At 49.1% G+C, this 26,368-nt stretch overlaps 1 protein-coding gene and 1 pseudogene across 4 annotated transcripts; both read right to left on the bottom strand.

Annotated features, from left to right (window-relative positions):
- Positions 1-564: 564 nt before the first annotated feature.
- LOC143383413 (cocaine esterase-like) lies at positions 565-8,621 on the bottom strand. 4 transcript variants are annotated; one of them, XM_076837917.2, is made up of 12 exons: positions 8,546-8,621; positions 6,087-6,291; positions 4,963-5,104; positions 4,117-4,250; positions 3,779-4,037; positions 3,252-3,350; positions 2,802-2,970; positions 2,641-2,693; positions 2,265-2,412; positions 1,751-1,888; positions 1,197-1,269; positions 565-751 (listed from the first exon to the last, which is right to left on the bottom strand). In XM_076837917.2, exons 1-12 carry the CDS (start codon positions 8,619-8,621, stop codon positions 565-567), a joined length of 1,683 nt encoding a protein of 560 aa, XP_076694032.2. The 4 variants fall into 4 exon arrangements, with proteins under 4 accessions (XP_076694032.2, XP_076694031.2, XP_076694033.2 ...); XM_076837916.2 differs by having other exon boundaries at positions 2,641-2,721; positions 2,830-2,970; XM_076837918.2 differs by lacking the exon at positions 3,252-3,350 and having other exon boundaries at positions 2,641-2,721; positions 2,830-2,970.
- Positions 8,622-12,476: 3,855 nt separating this feature from the next.
- LOC143383237 (cocaine esterase-like) lies at positions 12,477-24,948 on the bottom strand (annotated as a pseudogene).
- Positions 24,949-26,368: the final 1,420 nt, after the last annotated feature.

Below are 26,368 nucleotides of genomic sequence, written 5' to 3'. Positions count from 1 at the left end.
GAGAATGTAATTCTTTTCCCTCAGCCTCCTGAGTGGCTTGGATTATGGGCATGTGCCACCATGCCTCACTATATTATTATTGGAGTTGTTGTTGCTGTTGCTGTTGTTGTTCAGGAGCCTGATGGAGTAAAACACTGGGGCTTGTGGTGTCCAGGTTTTCTATAGAGGTCCCACTGGTATGAGAACATGGGGTACTTGCTGAGAGGTGGGCAAGGGGTTCAGAAAAGTACCAGCTCTGCTTCCTGAAACTTCTCTGTCAGCATGGGAGGGTGTGGCAACTGGGAGGAGGGGTTAGAAGGGGTTGTAGGGAAGCAGAGGGGAAGAAGAGAGGGAAGGACTCAGGCACAGTGGGGTGAGGTGGAAGGTGGGCATGCACTGGATTACCCATCCACAGCCTCCTTGGGAATTACTGAGTGTGTCTAACAAGAGAGGACCCATGGCGGAGTGTATGGATGAATAGCTATGTGAATGAGTGAGTCAACCCTGTTTAATGGGTGGGCATGTGTGGGCACCACAGGAAGACCCCATCACACCTAGCACACCCCTCCCTTGCTGACAAGGAAGCTAGAGCTCTGTGTGCTTGTCCTCCGCCTCCTTTAGCTCCTGGATCTTCTGAGGCAGGGTCTTGGTCCAGAACTGCAGCCTGTGTGCCTTCAGGGCCTGGCCCACAGCAGGCTGGATGTTCAGCTGCAGGTACTGCTGGTCCTGGTCGAACAGTGGCCAGTGGGGTAGGCCCTCTCCGTTGGGGTTCCTGTGCACATGCCCTCCCAGCAGGGCAGGGTAAGGGTCAGTCTGAGCTCTGTTGAACTCAGACCTGACCTCCCAGCCCAATTATGGACAGGACAGCCAGGCAGGCAGACTGGGGTGTTGAGACTCGGGAGAGGTGTCCTGATGTAGGAAAGCAATGACCTCTCACTACTGTCATTCCACACAGGGCAGAGTAATATGGCCTGTGTTGCCCTTCCCTGTGAGAGGCTGGCTCCCATGGTAGCCCAGCACTATGGCTCACCCTCTGGACCACTGTACCCACAGAGACCTGTATCCAAAAAGTACCCTCTTATAGTGTGGATCTACCAGTTGAGGAGGGTGCTAGGATGTGATTAAGGACACACATTTGCTGATGGGGTCACCTCAGAGAAAGGGAGCAGTGGAGGGCCCGTGCCCCATGGGAGGCTGAGATGTGCAGGTGTCCTCACCCATTTCGAGCAAAGTTGGCCCAGTACTTCATCATCCTCCTGTTCAGCAGCTCCTCCTCCTCAGTGAGCTCCACTGTGGGAGAAGGAAGGCAAGGGTCCAGGTCCTGGCTAACCCCATCCAGCTGTCCACTCCTGTGCCACACTCACCACCCCAGCCCCAGGCTTGTGTCCCTTCCCTATCACAACACCCTGGGGCCAGGCCCTCTGCTTGCCCAACCTGCCTTTACTCTTTCCAGCCTTTAACTGAATCAACACTGGGTTCCTCCTTGGCCTAGAAGTTTCCTTCTTTTGGACACTGTGAAGTCATTTAAGAAATGATCATGCCTTTAACCACCCCTTCTTCTCCTATGCCAGAAACCATGGTTGGGTTGGGAACAGTTTGAAGGAGCATAGATTTGAGTGGGAAAGGTCTAACCCTGGAATAACCTGTTGAGTTGTAATATGGTAGACTCTGAATTCCATGCTCTCTCTTAGCCCCAGTTTCTCATTGTACCATGAGAGTGATTGTCACCATGTACACAGGAGAATGCTCCTGTGGAACAAGGAGAATTCACCTCTGATGCCGTTGATGTAGGATCCAAACACAAAAATGATTTCATCACCATGGTCAGCCTTCACATGTGGTGGCTTGATGTTCTTGAAGACGCTGGGACGATGCTGGAACTCATAGAAGTAGACAGGAGCATGGGAACCTGGAGGGTGGACAGGATGTGTCACTCTTGGTAGCAAGACTGCTAGGTCCAAAGCTGGCTTGAATGTTCACAGTGGCTTGGATGCCCAGAATGGATCAGGGGCAGTTGGACGACTCTTTGTTAATTCATATCTTGGATTTTCTGTCTGTGTGATCATGGGCAAGTCTTTGATTGCCACTACCTTAGTCCCCTCCTCTGTAAAATGAGTGTGATGTCTATGTCTTACTCTAGCCATAAGTATGTATGGAGATGAGGGCCTTCAGGTGCCTGGGACCAGGGTCTGGATAAAGACATGTGTTTGACACCAGACCTCACCTGGGACCCATAGCTCTGAGCTGTCTCTTAGGAAGCCAAATTCAGCTATAGATACACTCACTCTGATCATGTGCTACTTGGAGTGCAGGCACCACAAAAAAGAAGTCTGCCATCATCTCCTGGAACTGGAGTCGGAGGGTGTGGGAGTCCTCGTTGTCTCCCATGTACTCCTCCATTAATAGGTCAGCACATTCGGCAGGTAACTTCATCTAGTCCAGGGGATCAGGGAGAGTCATGTTAAGCAGTCTCTGGGGCAGGGAGATAGCCACTTGATTTGTGGATGGGGTCTGAGATGTGTCAGGGAATAGGGCAAAGCTGTGAAGCTGTGGGGTGACCCCACTCACAAATGCACATAGATCAATCTTTGTTCCTAGGGGTCATTGAAAAGGATGAGTGTCCGACTGCACTCTTGCTTGGCAGAACCCCAGGGGCCTCACCATTTGTGCTGATGTTCTCTGTAGAACAGCTCGCATGGTCTCTCTGTCTATGTCTTTGTGGATTTCAGGGGGGCTCACAACCTGTGTGGTAAAGGGATAGTCTAGAGTTGGGGGTGGGATGACCAGGAGCTATGACGTCTAAAGCCGCTCCCACCTGACACTATCGTGGGGTTTTGAGAGGGGACTCACCATGGTAACGACCCAACCATACTCATCATTGTTGACACCAATGATGCTTGGAACAGGTTGAAAATCAGCAGAGGCCAGAAGCTCCTGGGGGTGCCTGGGTAGGAAGGCCCCATCCACCACAGCAGGAATGACACTGAAAGTCTAAGTGGGCATTCAAGGTACATGATCACAGGAAGGAAAGTCTCTGTTCTAATGACACTGAGTTACCTCCAACCCATCCCAGCTCAACCAATGATGCTCACACCAACATTCAGGGATTCTACACCTGGTGTAGCATATTTTCATCTCAATTTCCCATACAGGGCTATGAGGATACAAGAAGACCAAGCCTTGGAAATGAGATCCTTGTTCCACAATAGAAATCACTGTACTTTCCTTACACCATGACCCCTGTCTCCTCACTAACGTCCATTCAGCCCTACCTTGGTAATAGCCAGCATTTCCTGTTCACTCTTGCCCCGCAGGCAGCTCACCAGGGCCTCTGACTCTACTTGCCCACAGGCAGACAGGTTGGCTACCAACTGTAAAGGCATGAAAAAAGAGTGGATCATTTCTCAAGGCAGGGAGGGAGGTGTTGCCTAAGGTCTCAGCGGTGTTTAAGTTACCCATAATTCTCAAAGTGTACCCTGTGTGTATTGCTGCAGGTGTGAAATTCTTCCACATTTCCTAAAGCTCAGGTGTCAGCCAAAGGAGCCATCACACCTGCTTACATGGGTCTTCTGAAGATGAGGCCCCCGGGGTGCAGCTTTACAGAACATTGAGCAAAATCAACCACTTGAGGCAGAGGTGTGTGGATTCTGACCTTTGAGCTCCTCAGAATCCCTGGGGTGTGGCCAGCTCCAGAGACACCTGCATGGTTTTTGTTCCCATAAAACACACAGAGTGGCAGAGGCTCTAAAGTTGAAGGGCGAGGCACCAGATTTGGCCTCGTGTAGTAAAGGATACTCACTGTGGAGACATCTTTAGATGAGCTGGTGATAAGGCCAGGCAGCAGGGCCACCCCACTCTCCATGATGGCACCATGGAAGAGTCCTTGGGACATTGGAGACACCACATGTGAGGACACACTAGTGCCACCTGCAGACTCGCCAAAAATGGTGACTCGATCAGGGTTGCCTCCAAAGTGGGCAATATTCTGCTGGACCCAGTGTAGGGCAGCCACTTGGTCCAGGTAGCCCCAGTTGCCAGTAGCATGCTGGTCTCCAGTGCTGAGAAATGCAAGGATGATGATCATGGATGGTCCTCTGTCTACTCAGCCCCCATTGACCATCCCTGTTCCAGGCTCACCTGAAAAATCCCAGAACTCCCAGGCGGTACTGGACAGTGACCACCAGTACATTTTCAATGGCTGTCAGAATAGAACCATCATACATGGAAGCTGAACCCACCACCAAGGCACCACCATGGATCCAGACCATCACCTGGGAAATCAGGAGATATACCATGTGGTAGCTACCTTCCCCAAACCCCTCCTGGCTGACCCCTACTCTGAAACCACTTTGGCCTGTGTAGCTACCCACACAGTACTCTAGTAGGACCTCATGAACTGGGACACTGGAAAGGGACACAAGTTTAATTTGGAAGATAAAGTCTCCCATACTTTGGGGTCTACCCATGAATCAAAACCTTGGATCTACTATTCTCAGAACTACTCTAAAGAGAAAAGTGATGTTTCTGTGATTATCCTACCTGAACATTAATTTAAATTGTCATCTAATCTCTGGTCCGAAAAATAATCCATGGTCATTGAATTCAATGATCTCAAAGTGCAGCTTTGAGCACCTGAATGGATCTCCTGGGTACAAGCTGTGAATGGATCAGTGAGTCCCAACATTTGGCCTCTGAGAGCATCCAGGGCTCTTTTACTCCATGCCTAGGTCAGCTACCTGCTGGCATAAGAGGTCTTCTTGAGGCTGATAGTGAGAAACTTTTCATGTTGGTTTACACCACAGTGGTAGCCAGCTAACCTATGTCTTCCAGTAGTGTTGTTGATATTATGTAGCACTTGGAGTCAATCCCAGGGCCTCACAACACTGTGCAAGCTATCATTGAATCATGTCACAAGCTTTCTTCTAATTATCTTTCAAAACAAATGTTCTCCCACCCTTCAACTGACCATGCCTTAACACTCACAGGCAGGTTAGAGCCCTCACGGGCATGTGCAGGCGCGTAGATGCTGAGGTACAGGCAGTCCTCTGACATGGGGATGAGAGACAAGTTTTTATTCCCTAGGTTCAGAGCCTCTGTATTCATTGCATCTACATTTTGCAGACACCTGGTGACAATGAAATACAGTTATTTCAGGGGCTGAGCAGTGGTCAATTCAGACCTCAGGTCCTGACTCTATCTAGACAACCTCACTCCCTGCCTTAACTGATGCCTGGCCTCACATGATCCTTCTTTCAAGTCATTCCCCCTGACTGTTCCAAGCCACAGTCTCAGGGTATCCTGGGATGGAGCCCAGACCTCCAAGGAGGCCTCAAGGTTGTTGAGCACTTGCGTCCTACTCCTCATGAGGCCGGGCAATCCTGATTCTAGGGCCCTGTCTGGGAAACACTGGCTGCCTGTGTTGTCACCACTTATCTCTGTCCGCATTCAGGCCTGGAAAAGCATAAGTGTCTCCACACAGCTGGTGCCTGAGTAGATGGAGGTTAGTTCTCATAGAAGGGTAATGGGGCATCCCACAGCCCAACTTGAGACTCTCAGAAAACCTTCCCCTGCAGAGAGTCTCCAGCTGTAAGCACATGCACCTTCCCTTGGCCCTGTGGGTGGGGTCCCCAAGGAGCCATCACTGCTCCCTCCTCAGGGATCTTCAGCATCGACTGCTGGAGTCAAGGTCTTTTATAGGTTCAGAGAGCCAAGCCGACCTTCTCCCAGATTCATCTCCCCTGGTGAGAGAGAACACCTGGAGTAAGCCAGATCCAGGGACATGTGTTTCTGCTCTTGTGTTCAACAACTGGAGCTAATGACTTTGGATTTCTAAGCCCTGATTCAGGGGCCTGGCAGTTACTCTTGCATTGGAAAAACAAATGTGAGAATTGCCCCAATGCAGAGGGATATATTTTTATATATTTGTTCATTTAGGGCCTGGGTTTCAAAGACGGTGCATTAGGTTGCTAAAAACACATCACTACTGGTCTATAGCCCCAGGCCTTTCAGTGCAGTTTAGATGAAGGAGCCACTGCAGCCTGGCCCAGGGCTCGGAGTACCCACCCCCACCCCAGCCCTGAGGTTTCCCAGACCCCAGGAGAACTTACATGGCCGGGTGGGAGGTCGCATCCCTCACACCACTCCAAGGTTCAGGGGGCTCAGGGGCTGCAAAGCGCAGTGCTCCTAGAGGTGGCTTGGCAAAGGGAATTCCCAGGAAGGTGTGGACCCCAGCATCGGTGCCCTTCACATGGATAAGGCTGCCCCGCACCTGCCCGGTGTGAGTCATCCGGATGGGGCTGACTGACTCCTGGCCTGTGGGTAGAGAGAGGCACTTCAGGCTCAGGTCTGCCCAATAAGCTGCTGACCAACAGCACTGTAGCCTGGCTGGTTCTCCTCAGCTCCACCTTGTGGAGGAACCCTGATCTGTCAACATTCGCTTCTGAAACTTCTGCCCAACCCTAGTCCCTATCCCCAACACCACTATCAATCGACCGGGTCACAGCCTATCCCTCCAGGCTCACCAGGCTCCTGTGACTTGCCACCATCCTTCAGCCCTAGCAACTGCCAGCAGAATGTCTCTTGGGCTGATGGATCAAGAGTGTCCATTGCACTCACTGTGCCAGGTCATGTCACACACTAAGAGGATTGTGAGAATGGAACTAAAGTTTCCCATCCTCAAGGATCTCATGCTTGAGGGGACAAGAAATGACATAAAGAAGCATCATTCATATAATGAGAGATGGACTTGGGAGGAGAGCTATGAGTTCAATCATAAAACTCCTGTTCTGCCTGGGGTTGGGGATCAGGACAAGAAAGCAATGCAAAGTCAACCTAGATATACCTGGCTTGTCTAAGTCATGACATTTGTTAAAAGCTGATGTTGTGCACTTTGGATTTAACTCTTCTCTCTACCCCAGAATGGTTTTAATCTTGGGTGCTGTCCCAGTCCTCTCTGTGCTTCAGAGTGCAGAGAGTTGGGCAGTCAGGTTGACAGTTCTCCTGCTATTGTTGTCATCACCACAGCTCCCACATCACTGGGTCCTTCCCTCCCCCAGGCTCAAGATCTCACTCTAGAATGTGGTACATCTGAGCTGGTTTCCATAAGAAAAATTAAAAACTCCAAACCTCCTCCTCTCTCTCACCAGGTCCTCTAGGATCTGCCTGTTTGCTGTGACCTGGTACAGGTCAGGCCAGGGTAGCAGCCACTCACAGGACCAGAGAAGGAAATTGGCCAGCATCCCTCCAAGTCCAAAGACACACTCCTGTCCCTACCAACATGCTGTCTACACACAGTGCCTTGCCAGAGGGATCTTGGTCCAAGTATCTCACATGGTCACTGGACACTAATGCCTGATATTTGTCACTACAAAGGACAAAGCCTGCTAAATATTCCTGCTCGCAATCTGGTGACATTATGTAGCTGCTTCCTTGAGGAGAAGCCCTGCATAAAACAGCAGGAGGAATCTCACCCATGTATATATGTAGGGGTGTGAAGTGTCCTCGTGTCCATATGTGGAAAAGGTCACACCAGCAAAGATGGGTTTGTGACCATTTAGGTGAGAGACAAAGATGAGTAGTGTGAAAGACCTGGACCCTATTTAAGACCTAGATGGGCCTGTGGAGGAGCCAGGACTGGGTGGGCAGAAGACTGTGAGACTCAATTCTATACCCTTTCATGACTCAGTTTTTTTTTTCCTTTGGATGTGAGTTCAAGAAAAAAGACTGTTGAAAATAGAATCTTTCAGTGAATCAAGAAAAATTTTCCTGCTGAGAAAGTTCTGGTTCCCTAAGACCCCAGGTAAGGGAGGAAGCCTATCAGTGTTGGTCTAAGGGGGACAGGTTAGCATGGATTTCTCTGTGCAGATAAGATTGGGAAAGCTGTGTCTATGTCCAACACTCACACTTGGAGCCTTTGGGGTGGGAGGGATCCAGGGTTGCTGACACTCCGTGGGCATGGTTCTCTCCCACCAACACCTTCTGATAAGGGCCTAGAACTTCTAGAAAATATAGAGCACTTCACCTTTGCTCTAGAACACAATCCAAGGCATGTCAGCTCAGGTTTGCCATTGACAGGAACCCAGCAGTCATTCAAATCAGCATTGAGAAGTGGTACCACGGGCTACTGTAACCCCCCAAGGCCAGTAACCTTGCCTGTGGACCCGATGGAAGGTGCCAGCACTTCTGTGGCCAAGGGGTCAACACACTCAGAGTCAAATGTAACCAGCAGGCTCTTATTGTTCTTGTTATTATCCAAGTGTGAGAAGTAGCTATAGCCACAGACACACACAGGAGGAAACAGTCCCCTATCCCTGTTCCTTTGCCAGGAGGCTTCTCACTTGCCCATACTGTGCTCCTCAGAATCCCCTCACACTAGCTCACTCCTCCATGGGGGTGTCCTCAGGCAGCTCTGACCCTCTCTGGCTCACCCTCCTGCCCCTCATCCCCCTCATCTGGCTCCTCTACCAACTCCCCCGCCCTGGTGCCTTCCCTCCAGGCTCAGGCTCTGTCTCTGTGCACTTTGGCAGATCCAACCCGGTCTCTACCACCCTCCCCATGGCAGCCTCACCCTGGCCCTGGATGAGGAGCATCAGGAGCCCATAGGCCACGAGGATGAGCCAGGCAGGAAGTCGATGCAGGCACATGGTCGGCTCCCAGGGCTGCTTCTGTATTCCCAGGGCTTCACCTGGAAATGCAGAGCAGCATTCTGCCCAGGTGGAATTTGAACCTGACAGTGAGGAGGCGGGGAAATGGGTGGTGCCCTGCAAGGTGTGTGCTGCAGGAGAGTCACTCTGAACTCTCAGAGGTCATGGAGCCAGTGTGCAGCGGGCAGGGCCCTACCCTTCTTCTTCCCTTGGGTACTTCCCAAGGTGTCGCACAGCCTCTGCAGTCCCTCTGAGATCCCAGGACCCCTCTCCTCACACCTGGAGTCACTAATTCCCATCCTTGCTGTTACAGGCCCATGAGGGTGTTGGGAAGGAGAGGAGGGAGCTGAGAGCTGGATGTAACTGGAGGAACCTGGGGGGCTTCTCTGGGGGGGCACAGAATGAAGATTTCCAGAGATGGAGAAATTCAGGTGACCTTGCTGGAGTGAGGGGAACTGCTTGCACTGTGGCAGGGAGGTGTGACTGTGCTTGCTGTTCCAGGGAACTCCCAGAGCTTCGGTGCTTCTGGGAGATTCTGAAAGATCCTGAGCCCTGCATGGGCCAGGAATGGAAGCCAGTCTGGATTAACAGTATCTGCTCAACCTGAATTTCCTGATGAAGGAGTGTGGGACTCAAGTTCCTGAGTCCTGCATGGGTGAATGGAAGCCAGTGTGGGTTAGGAGACCTGCTCAACCTGACTTCCCTGATGAAGGGGTGTGGGGCTCAACTTCAGGCAGCCTAGAGGTTCCCCTGCAAACTGTCCTACCCCCACCTCCCATAGGCTCTCACAGCCCAGTGTTGTGTCCTTCTCAGCCCCTTTGGGGAGCAATCAGCTTTATCCAGATGTGAGTAGCCAGCATGCTGAGAGCACTGCTTCTCTTTGACCCCCACCCAATCAACAAGGCTGCTGTGGATTCAATTCTTCTTGCAGTGCACTCTGCTCCAAGCCATCGCCCCAGCCCCTCCTGGTCAGATGCTTACTCTGCCCTGAGTCTCCTGATGTAATTCATAGATGGCCTTGGGCCTCCTCCCAGCTCAGTCCTATTATAAGCTCCTTTGTGACGACTGGACAACAAGTGATTCTTCCTAATCTGGAGTCTAAGCTAGGGTGAAGGTCCCCATGGGCTCTGCCATTTATGGCACCATCTTACAGAGGCCTTGGCTTTGACAATGACCAAGATAATAGTAATAATGAGAAATGATGAAGAGTTTCATGAGTGTATCTGTGTATGTGTTTGTATGTATCATACCTTATACATATATAGAGATGGGGGGGCGATGGAAGAAGGAAGCAGAGTCTAAAAGTCAAAACAAACATCTGCAATGAGATCCCCCAACAGGTCCTTTAAATACAATTTGATCTAAGACCATCAGACCAAGTGTTGAAGAGGATATGGAGCAACTGATACCCTCATAAATGGCTGGTAGGGATGCAAAGTGACAGAGTCATTTTGGAGAATAGTTTTTTAATTTTCCTTAAATGTTCCACACACATTTGCCATATGACTCAGCAATTCTCCTCTCAGGCCTTTCCTCAACAGAAATGACAGCATGGGTCCATATAAATAATTTCTGAAAATGTCTCTAAGAGCTTCATTAGAATTGGTCAAAAATGGAAGACACTTAGGTGTATATCAACTGGTCAATGGTTAAAGTGTGGTGTGAGCCTACAAGGAATGCCACTCCCCAGGAAAAGGAATCTGAGATCTGCTGCATCTCAAAAATAGTATGAGAAGTGACAGAGCCATTCCTAAAAATGTCCATTTGCATCATATTTGGGGCAAGGCCAACTAGAGGAACAAGCAATTAGGTGACTGCCTTAGAGCAGGATTCAGAGCAAGAAAGAACTACAAAGGGTATGAGAAGTTTAGGAAGTGAAAGAAACTGGTAAAACTTGTGGTGGTAGTGTTTGCTTATCTTACATATTACCTCAGAGTGAGTAAATTGTACAATCAAGAGATTAATTTAATTGCATATAAGTTATTCCACACTGGGCTGTGAATGGATGTAGCTCAGTGGTATAGTGTTTGCCTAGCAGGCCAAGGAGGTAGGTGTGGTCCCTAGCACTGTACACACACACACACACACACACACACACACACACACTCCACACTAAAGCAATTTAAAAAGCTATTAAAAATCTACAAAATATAATGGAGCCCCTTTGGATAATACAGTGTGCTTCTGCAGAACTGAAACATAGAGGCATGCTTACTGGAACTCAGTAAATGCTATAAGGATGCACCCATCAGTCTTCACCAAAAGGAAAGTCTTTCCTGTGCTGGGTCCTTGCAGGCTTAATGTTAACCTTGTCTGTCCCCTGGTGGCTCAAATGGCAAAATGGAATTGTCATCTTTTGCCCAAAATTCATAAAGGTCTTTGTTTGGGCTTAAATGTAGTCAATGGAAATAAGGGGGTCATCTCCCCTGGGAAAAGTGGTGCCCCAGGAGGGCATGTCAGTCAGAGGTTGGGGAGTGGGGGGCTCCCAAGTTCTTTGTGATGAGAAATCCAGCCTCTGAATGTCTGAGAGAAAAAGATTTGAGGGAACCCAGAGACACATTGAGCATTATTTGCTACCTTTGTACAGTGAGAAAAGATGAGGGGGTTTTCATAGGAGGGGCCAGAGAAGTTAAGGGAGAGCAATGAGGGGAGAAGGAAAATCAATGATATGGATGCCATAGTGAGTGGGGGATGGTCAGGAGGCTGCAGGGGAATTCTGCAAGACAGAGGGACACCTTACTAGATGGAGAGGTTCTCAGGGGACCAGGGACAAGAATCTCTTCTCTGGACCTCCTGAGTCTCCAAGGCCTCTTCCAGGACACACCATACAGAGAAGCATCTTCTTAGATGTGTTGTAATCTTGTCAGTGTGGGGCTCACAGTGTCTGTAGATTCACAGAGAATAAGAGCCAACTTCAGGAGATAGGACCTCGAGGACATACCTCAGGCTCTCCTGGACATACTCAGTTGGTCCAGGCTTTAGGGTCAATGGAAAAACCCAGTCATGCTTCCCACAAGTCGGGGATGGAAACAGATGGGTGAGTGGGTTGTTTTAAATTGGCAGAGAAATTTTCCAGTAGTTTGCAATCTTGGTGGCTGAGATCTTGGGCTTTAGGTACTACAGTCTGAGAACTTGTGTCCACTCAATTCACACATTGAAACCTAATCTCCAATATGATGGTATTAAGATTTAGGGTCCTAGCTGGGCATGGTGGTGCATGCCTGTAATCCCAGTGGCTCTGGAGGCTCAGACAGGAGGATAGAGGAGGGGGAATTCAAAGCCAGCAATGTTGAGGTGCTAAGCAGCTCAGAGAGACTCTGTCTCTAAAAAATACAAAATAGGACTGGGGATGTAGCTCAGTGGTCGAGTGCCCCTGATTTCAATCCCAGGTACCAAAAGAGTTAGGGTCCTTAGGGAATGAATAGGAAACCACCGGTTATTGTGATGCATTCTTCTTCCACCAATGTTTAAGTGTGAACATTAGAGAAGTGGCAAGGCAAGCCTATAAAGGAGGTTTTATTCAAAAAGTAGTAATACAGACTTCTCCTGGGAGAAAGAAGGGGGACATAGATGGTGGTATCCTAGTATCCCAGGAAGTGAGAGCAACCTGCACCTTTTAGACATTTTAGACTTTCTTTTTTTTGCTTTTTTTAGACTTTCTGTTTTCCTGCTCTCTTCCCCCTTATCTCTTCCTTCCTGACTAGGCCCAGGAGATGCTGGTGGAATGGCCAAAAGGTGAGAAGCAGGTGGGCTGGAAGGGCCAAGGTGGAGTGATGGGGCAGGAAGGGAGCTGCATCCCAGGGGCCTTAATTAGCAGCTCCCTGTCTGTTCAGGGGGTGCTTCATGAACCCCCTTCTAGGGGGGCAGTATAGGCAGGAATCCTGGTAGACAAAGTGCTCAGGAGGCATTACCATTCCAGTCTCCCAGGGGTGGTCTCCAACTTCCTGGACTCCACCTGGCCTCCATTTTCTCCATCGACCCTATGACCTATCTACATTGACTGCCTGTCCTTAATTCTTGCTTCAAAAGGGTCATGGGAGGCATTTTTTGTCCCTTATACCATGTAATGACTCAGTGAGAAGGTGCCGTCCATGAGTGAAAAATCCAAAAGCAAGCTCTCCACAGACTCCCAGTCTACTGGCATCTTACTTTCTTTCTTTTTCTTTCCGTACTGAGGATTGAACCCAGGGAAACTTTATTACTGAACTACATCCCTGGTCCTATTCATTTTTAATTTTGAGACAGGATCTTGCTAAGTTGGTGATATTGGTATCCTACTTGTGATCCTCCTTCCTCAGTCTCCTGAGTTGCTGAGTTTACAGGTGTGTGCTACAATGCTTGGCTGGCATTTGACCTTGGAAAAAACCTCACAAACTCTGAATAATTTTCTGTTGATTATAAGCTACCCACTTTGTGATGATATTTGTTACAGCAGTCTGAATGTACCAAGATTAGGGGTTTAGGTAAACAAGTTTTCTAGTCTGGTCTGTCTAGTGGTCAATGTCAGAGATGAGAATACATGGGACTTGCTGAAAAGTAGATGTGGGATTTTGACACTCAGGTGTGGGCAACATTTTGAAAGCATAGCCCTCCTTTGAAGAGTGTCTAGGTGCTTGGAGGAGAGGAGACAGAAAGCACTGAGAGGGGAGGGGGAAAAGGGAAGAATATACTTAGGCCCAGTGGGGAGTATATTCAGGCCCATTGGAGGAAGGTGGGCATCCACAGCTTCCTGGGGGGATTTACTGAGTGTATCTAACAAGAGAGAACCCACTGAACATCATGAGGTGAGTTCTTTATCAGTGTTAGCTGAATGGATAGATAAAAGTGTATGGATGGTTCTGTGAATGAGAGGGTCAACCCTGGCTTCTGGAGGGCAAGAGAGGACAACACAGGCAGACCCCACTTGCACGCAGCCCATCCATCTCTTCCTGACAAGGGAGCGAGAGTTCTGGGTGCTTATCCTCAGTCCCTGTAGCTCCTGGATCTTCTGAGGCAGGGTCTTGGTCCAGAACTGCAGCCTGTGTGCCTTCAGGGCCTGGCCCACAGCAGGCTGGATGTCCAGATGCAGGTAGTGCTGGTCCTGGTGGAACAATAGCCAGTGGGTTAGGCCCTCTCCTTTGGGGTTCCTGTGTATACGCCCTCCCAGGAGGGCAGGGTGAGGTTCAATCTGAACTCTGCTAAGCTCAGACTTACCCTTACCCTTACCAACCCATTTTGGCAGGCCAGGTGGTCAGGCTGGCAGGAGCTTTGAGAATGGTAAAAGTTTCCTGATATAGGAGAGCAATGACCTCTCACTAGTGTCATTCTCCACAGGGCAGGGAAGCCTGGCCTGTGATGCCCTTCCCTGTGAGAAGCTGGCTCTCATGGTAGCCCAGCACTATGGCTCACCCTCTGGACCACTGTGAGAAGAGACCAGTGACCTGCACCCACAAAGCACCCTCTTTCAGTGTGTGTCTTCAAATTGGGGAGGGGGCTAGGATGTGATTAAGGACACATATGTGCTGATGAGGTCACCTCAGACAAGGGGAGCGATGAAGGGCCCGTGTCCCCTGGGAGGCTAAGTTGTGCAGGTGTCCTCACCCATTTCGAGCAAACTTGGCCCAGTATTTTATCATCCTCCTGCTCAGCACTCTCCTCCTCAGTGAGCTCAACTGTAGGAGGAGGAGGACAAGGGTCCAGGTCCTGGCCAACCTCATCCAGCTGTCCACTCCTGTGCCACACTCACCACCCCAGCTGTAGCCTGTCCCTGGTTCCCAAGGCTGAGTCCCTTTCCTACCCTAACCATCCTGGGTCTGGGCCCTGTGCTTACCTAACCTGCCCTTACTCATCCCAGTCTCTAGTTGAAGCCACTCTTGGCTCACCCCTGGCCCAGTAGTTCCCTTCTACTTTTGGACCTTGGGGTGTCATTTTAGAAATGATTATGCCTCTAACCAACCCCTTCTCCGCCTACGCTAGATACCGTGATTAAGGTGGGGACAGGTAGAGGGATCACAGATTGGAGTGGAAAGGACTTACATTCTAATCCTAAAGCAGCTTTATGAACTGTAATATGGTGGATCCCTCATCCTATTCTCTCTCTGAGCTACAGTTTCCTCATCTTTACAGCGACATCCCTTGGGGACCCAGCTAGGGCTCTATCTAAGCTCCTGGTGAATGAGGAAGACTTACCTTCACTGTCCTTTAGGGATCAAAAGACAAAGATGATCTCATCATCACAGTCAGCCTTCACATGGGGCGGTTTGATGTTCTTGAAGATGTTGGGCCAATGCTGGAACTCGTAGATGTAGACAGGGGCATGGGAACCTGGGTGCATAGACAGGCTGTGATGTGATGGCCCCCTCACCTGGAGCTCCCTTGCTTTACCCATGTTTCAAGATATCTAGGTCCAAAGTTGGATACAATCTGGACAGTGGAAAGGGGAGCCCCAAGCTGGCCCAGGGGTAGTAGAAAAGGTTCTTGGTAAATCATAAACTTGGACTTCCTTGCTGTGTTCTCATGGGGAAATCACTAAGTGCCATTAAATCAGCCTCTTCATTTGTCAAATAGAGGTGATGTCTGTCTCTTACAGTAACCATGAGGATTTTCTATATGAGGGCTACCAAGTATATTGCTTCCAGAGTTTGATAAAGACATATGTGGAAACCAGGACACCAGAGACCTCACCTGGGACCCACACTTGTGAGCTGCATTCCTATGCATCCAGAAATCAGCAAAGATATGGCCACGCTGATAATGGGCTGCTTGAAGTGTTGGAATCACAAACATTAAGTCCATCATCACTTTGTGAGTTAGAGTCTGAAGGTGTGGGTGTCCTCATTGTCTCCCATGTACTCCTCCATTAACAGGTCACCAAAGTTAGCAGGCAACATGTAGCACAGGGGATCATTGCAAGTCCTTTAAGCAAGCTCTGGGGAAGGAAGGCAAAGGCCTGTGGGTAGGCGGATGAACAGGGAATGGATGAAAGGACCCAGTTGTGGGGGACCTCATATATTATTAAACACACAGGTCAATCTTTTTTGCCGGGGTTTGTTGCATGAGCAGGATATCTGGTATGCCCTCTATTTCTTTTTTCTTTTGTCAATACTGGGAATTGAACCCAGGGGCACTGTATTACTGAGCTATATCCCCAGCCCTTTTGAGACAGGGCCTTGCTAAATTGCAGAGGACAGCATTGAATTTGTGATCCTCTTGCCCAGTCTGCTGAGTCACTGGGTTATAGGTATATACCACTGATCCTGGTGTCCTCTTGATTTTTTCAGGACCCCAGGAACCTCACCAACTGTGCCAACATGCTTTGAAGAATAGACTGCACAATCCCTCTGTCCATTTCCTTCTGGGTGTCAGCAGTGTCTGAGCCCTGGGTGGCAGAAAGTCTTGATTTAGAGATGGAGGAACCTGGAGCAACAAATGTGTAAAAATCTCCCCAGGGCTTCCCAGACACAGGGCGTGGGAGGATGGACCTCACTGTGGCAGGAAGCCAACTCAATTCATCATTGTTGACACCAACGATGCTGGGGACCATGTTGAAAACCAGCCAAAGCCAGAAGTTCCTCATGCCTGGGAGGAAGGTCCCATCTACCACATGAGAGATGGTCTTAAGGGCCTGAGGAATGACAGGAAGCAAGGTCAAGGTTTAGAAAATTCCTGATATCCTCTGAGCGCTTTCCACCTCTACTGGCTCACTCCTAAATGTCCACCCTAAAATGTACCATGAGTAGTTCCTCAAGGCCTGTTCCACCAATTCAAAGGCAGACAATAGTATGGAAATGAGGTATCTGTCCCAAGAGTTTAAAGGGCACTTGAGCATTCTGCCCCACTTAGTCTCCATGCCATTCCTCAGTACCCATGACCATTCAGCCTGATCTTGGTAATAGCCAGCATTTCCTCTTTGCTCTTGCCCCACAGGCAGCTCCCCACAGGCAGCTCACCAAGGCCCCTGACTCCACCTTCCCACAGGCAGATAGGTTGGCCACCATCTGTAAAGGGACCAGGCAGGGTCTGGATCATCCCTCCAGGTTGGAGGCAAGTGTTGTCTAAAGCCCCAGATGAGTGCAGGTGACCCCTAATTCTCAAAGGGTGTTGTGTGTGGATTGCTGCAGGTATGAAATTGTTCTACCCTCCCTGAAGCTCAGGTGTCAGCCAGAGGAGCCATCAAACCTGTTTAGATAGTTCTTAGGATGGAGCTCCCAGGGTGCAGCTTTGCAACCATAGAGCAAAATCAACCACTGTCAGGTAGATGTGTGTGGAAGGTGACCCTTGAACCCCTGAGCAATCTCTGGAGCAAATTCAATTTCGAAGATACCCCAACTGTTGTTGTCCCCACTGAACAGACAGAGTAGAAGTGGCTATGACGGTGAGGGGCGAGGCAGTGGATCTTGGCTTTGGTGGTTGAGGGCACTCACCATGGAAACCACCTCAGATGAGATGTAAGTGATTTTGGGTAAGAGTGCCACCCCACTCTCCATGATGGCATTATGGAAGAGTCCTTGGGACATTGGAGACACTCATGTGAGGACACACTAGTGCCACCTGCAGACTTGCCAAAAATGGTGACCTGATCAGGGTTGCCTCCAAAGTGGGCGATATTCTGCTGGACCCAGCATAGGGCGTCCACTTGGTCCAGGTAGCCCCAGTGGCATGCTGGTCTTCAGTGCTGAAAAGTGGCAGGGACAGGGATCACTGGACCATCATCTGTCTCCATTGACTATCCCTGACCCAGGCTCACCTGAAGAAGCCCAAAACACCCAGGCAGTACTGGATAGTGACCACCACCACATTTTCAATGGCTGTCAGAATAGAATCATCATCATATGGAAGCCATGCCCACCACCAAGACACCACCATGGATCCATACTATTATCTTGGAAATCAAGACAGACGCCATGTAGTCCTCACCCAGCTCAAATCCCCCCTGGGCTGCTCTCTAGACTATCCACCACTTTTTGATAGTCTTTGAGTAGTTACCCACATGGGCAGCACCTCAGCAGGTGACATGATATTTCTTATGGGCAAGTGACTCTGGTTCACTCAGAAATCCAAGATCGCTTATGCCTTTGAGTCTTCCCATGTATCAAAGTCTGTCTGTATTATTACCAGAAGTCCTTTGAGATGGAAATAAAAGGGGTGTCTCCCTGAAAGTCTCACATAAACATTAACCAATGTTCCCCATTTTTATTAGCTCAATAGATAATCAATGTTTAGGAATTTGGGTGACGTCAAAGTGCAGTCCTTGAGCTCCTGATTGTCTGTCCCTGGTATAAATGGGTTGTCTGTGTACTGGATCTACCCTAGGGCCACAGCCTAAGACCTCTGAGGACATCCAGGTCTCTATAATCCCATGCCCAGGACTCAGTTACTCACCCCAAGTAAGAAGGTTTTCTTGAACCTATTAGTAAGAGTCTTTTTATCAGGGTCCACACTGCAGTGAGGCTCAGGCTACTCTCATCTTTAAAAAATCTTCTTGCAAAACAGGTGTCCTCCCACCCAGCAGCTGACCAAGGTTTGACACTCACAGGCAGGTTAGAGCCCTCATGGGCATGGGCAGGTGAGTAGATGCTGCGGCACAGGCAGTCCTCTGACATGGGATGAGAGGGAGGGTCAGATTCAAGAGGTTCACAACCAGTGTATTCCTAGCCACATCCTGCAGAATGTGAGAATAGCAGTTATTCCAGGAGCTGTGCCATGGGAAAAACCAGACTGTGGCGTCCAGAGTGAGTCTGGGTGCTCTCAGTCACCCTCAGTCCCCACTCCCCCTCAACCCTGCTCACACTTGATCTTTCTCCAGAGACTCTTCCCACCAAGTTCCAGGCCACAGGCTCGGGGGAAGCTGAGATGAAGCCCCAGACCTCCAGGAGGTCTCAAGGTTGTTGAGCACTTGCGACCCACTCCCCCTGAGGCTGGGCAATCATGACTCTAGGGGCCTGTCTGAGAAACATTGGCTGCATGTGTTGACCAAATAATCCCTGTCATAGGTGTCTCCACACAGGTGGTACATGAATGGGTAGAGGAGACTCTCAGGGAATCACATCCCTCCCACAGAGTTTCCAGCTATAAGCACCTACACCTGTTCCTTGGTCTCTGGCCCCTGGCCCTGTGGGCTGGCATAGTGAATGTAGAGGGGGCATCCCAAATGAGCCACTGTTGCTCCTTCCTCAGGAATCTACTGTATGTACTGCTAGGCCTTTTATAGTTTCTTAAAGCCAAACTGACACTCTCCCAGACACACACCCGCTGGTTGCAGAGAACTTCTGTCAAAACATGAGCTGGGACAAATGTGTCTCTGCAACTAATGCTCTCTGGGTGCCAAGGCCTGAGATGGGAGCCTGGGGAAGTTAGCAGCTGCTACCCTCTGATTCTCTCTCATTGGAAACACGCATGTGAGAATCTTCTCAATGCAGAGGAAAACTGCCTGAGCAGTTTAGATGAAGGAACCACGGAGGTACCTTTCCCCACCTAGCCCTGAGGTTTCCCAGACCTCTGGAGAGCTTACATGGCCAGATGGAAGATCCTGTCCCTCACACCACTCCAAGGTTCAGGAGGCTCAGGGGCTGCAAAGTGCAGTGGTCCTACAGGTGGCTTGGCAAAGGGAATTCCCAGGAAGGTGTGGATCCCGCATCGAAGCCCTTCACATGGACGAGGCTGCCCCGCACCTGTCCTGCCTGGTGTGTGTGGTCTGGATGGGGCTGACTGAGTCCTGGCCTGTGGGCAAAGAGATGCGCTTTAGGCTCAGGTCTGCCCATCAGCTGTTGGCCTACAGCGCTGTAGCCTGGTGGGCCCTCCTCAGCTCAGCCCTATGGAGGGACCCTGATCTGTCAACATTCACTTGAAACTTTCTGCCTATCCCACTGTGACTCTCCTCAACTGCCTCCTGATTCTATTCTGATGACACAGGCCAGAATTAGTTCATACATAGACACAGAGAGCAGACTAGAGGGTATGTATGGTGGGGTTAGGTTTACATGGAGGAAAAGAGGTGAATTTTGTGTGTAAACTAAAAAAGAAATGGGGGAATATAATTATTTTTCAAAGTTGGTATTATGACCTACTAATTGCAAATTATGAACCTATTTGAATCTGGATTTTTAGTAAAGACTGTATCAGTATCATTGTATAATAAATTAGAACATTTGAGTAGATATTTCATTATAGTGAAAACACAGAGTATTGCAGAAATACCTTTATTGATCTACTTATGTGTATATGCATATCAATATCTATATCAATCTTCCTCTTCTTTTTTTTTCAGTAGGAACTCATGAAAAATTTACCCAAGATGTGAAAGCTGGGGTTGCTTTCGAACAATGGTGCAAAGTACAGGGTGCATTTCAGATAATCTAGGTTGTGACAGTCCTGATACTTGTTGAAAGTAGCTGATGGGCACACTGGGTTCGTTAACTTTCCTCTCTGGCTCATATGAGGCTCATCCTCTGTGCTGTGCATCTCTTGGGCAACCACATCTTTCTCTGTGCCTTAGGGTGCAGGGAGGTGTTCAGTGAGGCACTGTCCCCCTGATATTGTTGCCACCTACAGTGGCTCCCACTTCTTGCAACTTCCCATCACAGTCTCACGTTCGTCTCTGCAGAAATTGGCAGATCTGAGCCAGGTTCCATTATAAAAAACAAAAGACAAGGACAACCTCAGGGATCTCCTGCTGCCCTGCCCAGGGTGGATCCTAATGTATCAATATGTATCAACTGCTGTGGTTGAGGCTAGGTGTGGCAGCCAGGTAAAGGCTCCAGAGAGGACAATCTAGTATCATCTTTCTGCTATTGTTTGGATGTGGTTTGTTCACCAGTGATTCATGTGCTGGAAGTTTAGTTCCCAGTGTGGCAACATTGAGGAGGTGGGACTATAAAGGGGTGGGGTGTAATGGAAGGTGATTAGATCATGATTAGGGTTAGATCTCATAGGAGAGCATTAATTCTCTGGAAAGTGAGAATGGGTTGTTCTAACAGAGCAGCCTGGCCACTCTTGTCTCTTGCTTTGCTCCTGCCATATGATCTATCCCATAAACACTCCTGCTACATCATGTCTATGCCATTTTATGACATAGCTACAAGGCCCTCTCTAGAGGTAGACAGAGCCAGGTAAAGTGATGCACTCCAGTAATACCAGAGGCTTGGGAGGTTGAGGCAGGAGTTTTGTGTGTTTGAGACCAGGTTCAGTAACTTGGCATGAGCCTGTGACAAAGTGAAAAGCAAAAGGGCTATGGATGTTGCTCAGTGGCAGATCATCCTTGGGTCCATCCCCAGTAGTGTCAACCATAACAACAGACCAAAAACAAAAACAGAGGCAGACCAGAGAGGGCCACCTGATCTTGATTTTTAGTATCTAAAACTGGGTGCAAAATAACTATATTTTATTTATAATTACCTTGTGTTGGCTATTTTGTTATAGCAACACAAAGCAGTCTGAGACAGAAAATTATTACCAAGAGTGGGGTTGTTACTAAAGCAATACCTGAAACTATGAAAGTGGCTTTGGAACTAGTTAACAGCCAGAGGTTGGAGGAGTTTGGAGGAGCAGTCAAGAAAAGTTTTGTGTTGCTGGGTGCAATAGTGCACAGTTGTAATATCAGCAGTTCAGGAGGCCGTGGCAGGAGAATTGCAAGTTCAAAGCCAGCTTCAGAACCAGCAACTTAGTGAAGCCCTAAACAACTTAGTGAGATGCTATATCAAAATAAAAAATAAAAAGGACTAGGGATATGGCTCAGTGGTTAAGTGCCCCTGGGGTTATACCCCTTGAACAAAAAAGAAGAAGGAGAAGAGGAAAAAGGAGGAAGAGGAGGAGGAGGAGAAAGAGAAGTCTTATACTGCTGTAAATGGAGAATTTTCTGTAATCCTGGCGAAAGTTCAGACAACAAAGAGACTAGGAAGGAGCTAGAACATCATAGGGATTGGTTAAGTGGTCATATTCAGAATGCTGATAGCAATGTGCTTAGTAAAGGCCATCCTAAGGAGGCTTCAGAAGGAAGTGGGAGCCATCTGTGGAAATTAGAAGAAAGGATCCCTTTGATCATTGCAAACACTTGGCTACATTGTATTCATGCATAAAGTTGTTACAGAAGGGCAAATATAACATTGATGACCTAGAAGATTCAGAGAACAACATTTATGAGCAAAATATAGAAGAAGCTGTGTGGTTATTTTTGGTCATTTTAAGTGAGATTTGCAATGATAGTTGGCAAATGAAAGCATACCTTAAATTATTGGAAATTTCATATCTGCCCCCCTAAAGAGCAAAATGGGAGATTGGGTGAGAATACAGAGGATGCAAAAGAGATAACTATGGGTGGGAAGGAGCCAGGCTCTCTGCTTCAAAACCATGGGAGACATAATCTTCCAGGGTGTCCTTGCATCATGAGCCCCGAAGATCATGGAAGAAGCCCTAGCATTGTCCCAGGATTCTGCTCCTTGTGTTCTAGCAAAATGCTCTGGGTCTGTCCAACCATGGTTCAAGTAAGCCCAGGCATGACTTGTGATGCTGCTCCAAAGGGAGCAAGCAACAGACCTTGGTGCTACCCAAGTGGTGCTATTTTGCAGGTACAGAGATGCCAAGGGCTCTGCTGTCACAACAGCTTCCCCTGGGTTTCAAAGGAAAGTTCTGGAGGCCCTGATATTGGAGTTGAGTTACGGCAAAGATTCTTCACCAGAATGCCTAGTGAGGCCATGAGAGTGGGACCATTGCTTTTGAGACCTCAGAAGTGTAGAGTCACTGGCAGTGTCAATGCCAGCCTAGGAAAGCCACAGGCCATGGTATGCAGCCCAGGAGAGCAGCCATGTGGACTGCAACCAGCATCACCCCAGGGGCGGGGCTGCCCAAGGCCCTGGGGACCAATACCCTGCCCTGTGTCTAGGAGGCTGGACTCGGAGTTTGGAGATCTAGTGTCTTCTTTGGTTGTTTTCAGACTTGCTGGGGGTCTGGGAGCCCTTTCTACTTGCTATTCTCCTTTTTGGAACAGGACTATCTGCCCTGTGCCTGTTTCAAGGCTGTTTCCTGAAACCATGTAACTTGTTGGAAGTCATTTGCCTTGAGTCCCAGATGGGAGTTGGGACTTTGCACTTTGGAGTCATGCTGGCAAGGCTTCAGCCTTTGAGGACTATAGGCATGCAATGACTGCATTGTGTATTGAAAGAAGGACGTGAATCTTGTGGGTAGGGGCAGAATGGTATGGTTTGGATATGGTTTGACCCCCAAAGGTTCCTATCGTGGATGACTCTCCCCAGTGAGGAGGTACCTTTCAGAAGTAGGACATAGTGGTTGGCTCAGGACTGCCCTGTGAAGGGATTAATGTTAGTCTTTCAGAGTGGATTATTAGATCTCACAGGAGTGGATTAATTCCTTTGAGGTGAGTATAAGTTTTTATAACAGAGCAAGTCGGCCTCTTCCCTGTCTTAATGCTTCCTCTCTCGCTATGTGATCTCTCTCCTACAAAGTCCTACTATGTCATGCCATTGCCACGCTATGACATAGCTGAAAGTCCCTCGCGAAGATCTACTAGAGAAGGTCATCTGAGCAGAGATTTTCAGGCTTTAAAGCTGTGAGCTAAGTAAATCTATTTTCTTTATACATTATCCAGTGTTGGGTCAGTTATTCTGTTTTAGCACCCCAAATCGAACTAGGATATGTTCCAAGTCAAAAGGCACATTCCTCACGCACCACATGTCTGTAATCCCAGCGACTCAGGAGGCTGAGGCCAACTACAGAAAATTAGCAAAGCCCTAAGCAACTTAATGAGATGCTGTATCAAAATATAATGAAAAGGGCCGGGGGACATGGCTCAGTGGTAAAGCAACCCTGGGTTTCACTCAGTACCAAAAAGTGGGTAGGGGTGGTACACACCTCTTCCTAGTAACAGGCTGCCTACACAGAATTCCTTACTGGGTGAAATTTCTTTTCATGTAATGTACACAGACAGCAGTCTCAGATTCCTCAGGTTGGTGTTGTGACAGCAATGGACAAAGTCTTCTAAAATGTCCCTGATTAGAGACTTGTTGAGTCAACAGCACATCATCCTTTCCGCTCAATGGTGGAGGAAGCTGCACCATGTAAGAGTGTGAGGTGACTCCTGTGTTAGGAAGGGGAAAGCATGGTGCCCCAGAGGGTGAGCTGTGGTCATGGAGATGGAAACCAGGCATGAGAAAGATCTCCCTCTCTCTCTCCCTCTCACACACATACACACACACACACACACACATAAAGTAAAGTCCTGGGCATTGTGTGTAAGACCCTGAGTCCTTGATGGTTCCTGTGAAGGAGCCAGGACTGGTGGGGACAGAAGAGGGTGGAACCCAAATCTGTGCTCTCCTGTGACTTGTTAATGAATATTTCTGATGGGTGAAGCCAAGACACTATTTATAATGGCAGCCATCAGTGAAATTGGGCAGTTTTCCTTGTCTAGAAAGTTCTAGTGACTTTTGAGAGGAGCCTGGTCAACAGCAGGGAGGTGGGAAAGACCCTCTGTGGGTGTGCCATGGGGGAGAGGTGAGTGTGGACTCCTCCTGGCAAAGTGGGGAGGAATAGTAGGAGATAAGGGGAGGCTGCACATTAGAAGGCTTTTATGGAGAAGATCAAGCCAAGGACAGCCCAGGCATCCTGCCAACCTTACCTAACATCTGATGAGAGCCTGGATGCTACCTGTAGGTTCAGAGCCCCATCACCTTTGCCCTAGTGGCCAAACCATTCCCTTTTTCTAGGTCAGGTGTGTAAGGTGAGAAGAATCCAGTGACATCCCAGATCCCCTTTAGGACACATTGCCTGGGACCTTCTGTATTTCCCCTAAGATAAGTAACATTGCCTTGAACACCTTTGAGATGGGCAGGTCACCCCTCTGGCCAAAGGCATTACCCAGAGCCAAATGGCAGCAGGAAGGTGTTCCTAAGTGGCTGTTTTTCCCATTGGCAGCTGGAGCTCCAGCACAGCCAGCACTCAGTGTCCTGAATGCCCCGTCCAGAGACAGGGAAGGGGGCCCTGCTCTTCGGGTTCCTAGTCTCCCCTCATACCCTGCCTTCTCCTTGGTGTTGGTGACAGGAATTCTGACCTTGTCAGCACTTCAGGGGAGTCACTCTGGGCATTAGGTGGAGCTCAGGGTGGCTGCACATTCCTCTCTGTCCTGTCCTATTTCCACCAGCTCCCCCATGTATCATTTCCACCAGCCGACTTTCCTGCAGCCTCAGTCTCTTCCTCTACACCATTTGGCTGATAGGGACACAGAGTCTGACACCCCAATCCCGATGTGAGCCTTACCCTGGCCTTGGAGGAGGAGCAGCAGGAGCCCACAGGCCATGATGCCCAGCTTCCCTTGAACTCTGTGCAGCCACACGGTCATTTCCCAGGGATGTTTCTGTGCTGCTGTGGTTGCTGTGCTTCAGAGGTCAGCACAGAGAAGGTCCTGCGCCCAGGTGGAGTTTGGACCCTGCAGGGAGGAGGCAGAGCAATGAATGATGTCCTGCAAGCTGGGCACTGCAGGAGAGCCACTCTGAACTTGCAGAGGTCACAGAGGCATTGGATACTAGGAAGGACAGGGCTGCACTCCTTTGTCAGCTCTCAAGGTGCTGCATGACCACTGTAACTGCTCTGAGATTCCAGGAACCCACTCCTCACCCCTGGAGTTACTAATTTATTGTCCTAGTAGTCACTGGCTCTTTTAGTCTACTTTATTTTTCTTCTGTGCCCAAAAGACCTGACAAGAATAACATAGAGAAGGAAAAATTCATTTGAGGCTCATGGTTTCAGAGGGTTCAGTCCATAGAGAGCTGGATCCATTGCTTAGGTCTTAAGGAGAAGCTGAATATCATGGTGGAAGGGTGTAGTGGAGGAGAGTTGCTCAAGACATCATACCAGGAAGCAGAGAGAGAGAGAGCTTCACTCAAAAAAGACAAAATACATACCCCCCAGGCCTGCCCCAGTGACCCACCTCCTCCAGCTCCACCCTCCATGGTTACAGTTACCATCTAGTGAACCCTCATGGGGGATTAAACAATGATTGGGTTAAGGCTCTCATGACCCAATCATGTCACCTCTAAACGTTCTAGTATTGTCTCACACATGAGCTTTGGGGGACACCTCCTCTGTAAACCATAACACTGGCCCATGAGGGTATTGGGGTGGAGAAGAGGGAGCAGTGGGCTATAATTGGAGGAGCCAGGAGGGCTTCTCTGAGGGGACACAAAATGAAGATCCCCCACATGAGAAATGATGACCTTGGGGGATGAAGGGGACTGCTTGAGCAAACTGGGAAGTGTGACTGTGCCCGTGGTACTGGGAAGTCCTTCTTCCTCTCAGCATTCACAGTTTCCTGAGTTCCCTCCAAGGTCCTTGAAGTCCTGGTCTGAGGGTCTGTGTAAACCTGACCCTGTTTGTCCTGGTTGCTCTGTTGAAAATACACTGGTGACTGCAACTGTGACACTTCTTAAGAACCCACCCCCCTCCACTGTCCCCCCTCCTACCCTGTGGCTTCCCCTGAGGACAGGTCCCTCTGAGGTTGAGTTTACTGTTATTTATGCACCTGACAAACATTCTGCGGACTTTCTGGTTCTAGCACTGTGGACCTGTAGGGCTCTCTTGGGCATCTGGGGCCGCTGGGGAGACAGGCCCATAACCAGGAGATGTCAAATCTTCTAGAATCCTGCAAGGACATAGGGAATACAGCAGGAGACAGGAGTGCCTGCTCTGCCTGACTTCCTGGAGGAAGGGGTGTGGGCTCCACCTCAGATGACCTTCAGTACCTTCTCCTAACAGGCCTTGGC

This window comes from Callospermophilus lateralis, chromosome 18 (assembly GCF_048772815.1).
Source record: "Callospermophilus lateralis isolate mCalLat2 chromosome 18, mCalLat2.hap1, whole genome shotgun sequence".
In the NCBI taxonomy this organism is placed as follows: domain Eukaryota; kingdom Metazoa; phylum Chordata; class Mammalia; order Rodentia; family Sciuridae; genus Callospermophilus; species Callospermophilus lateralis.
The sequence above is the reverse complement of the archived record's forward strand: the minus strand, read 5'-3'. Positions and strand labels throughout refer to the sequence as shown.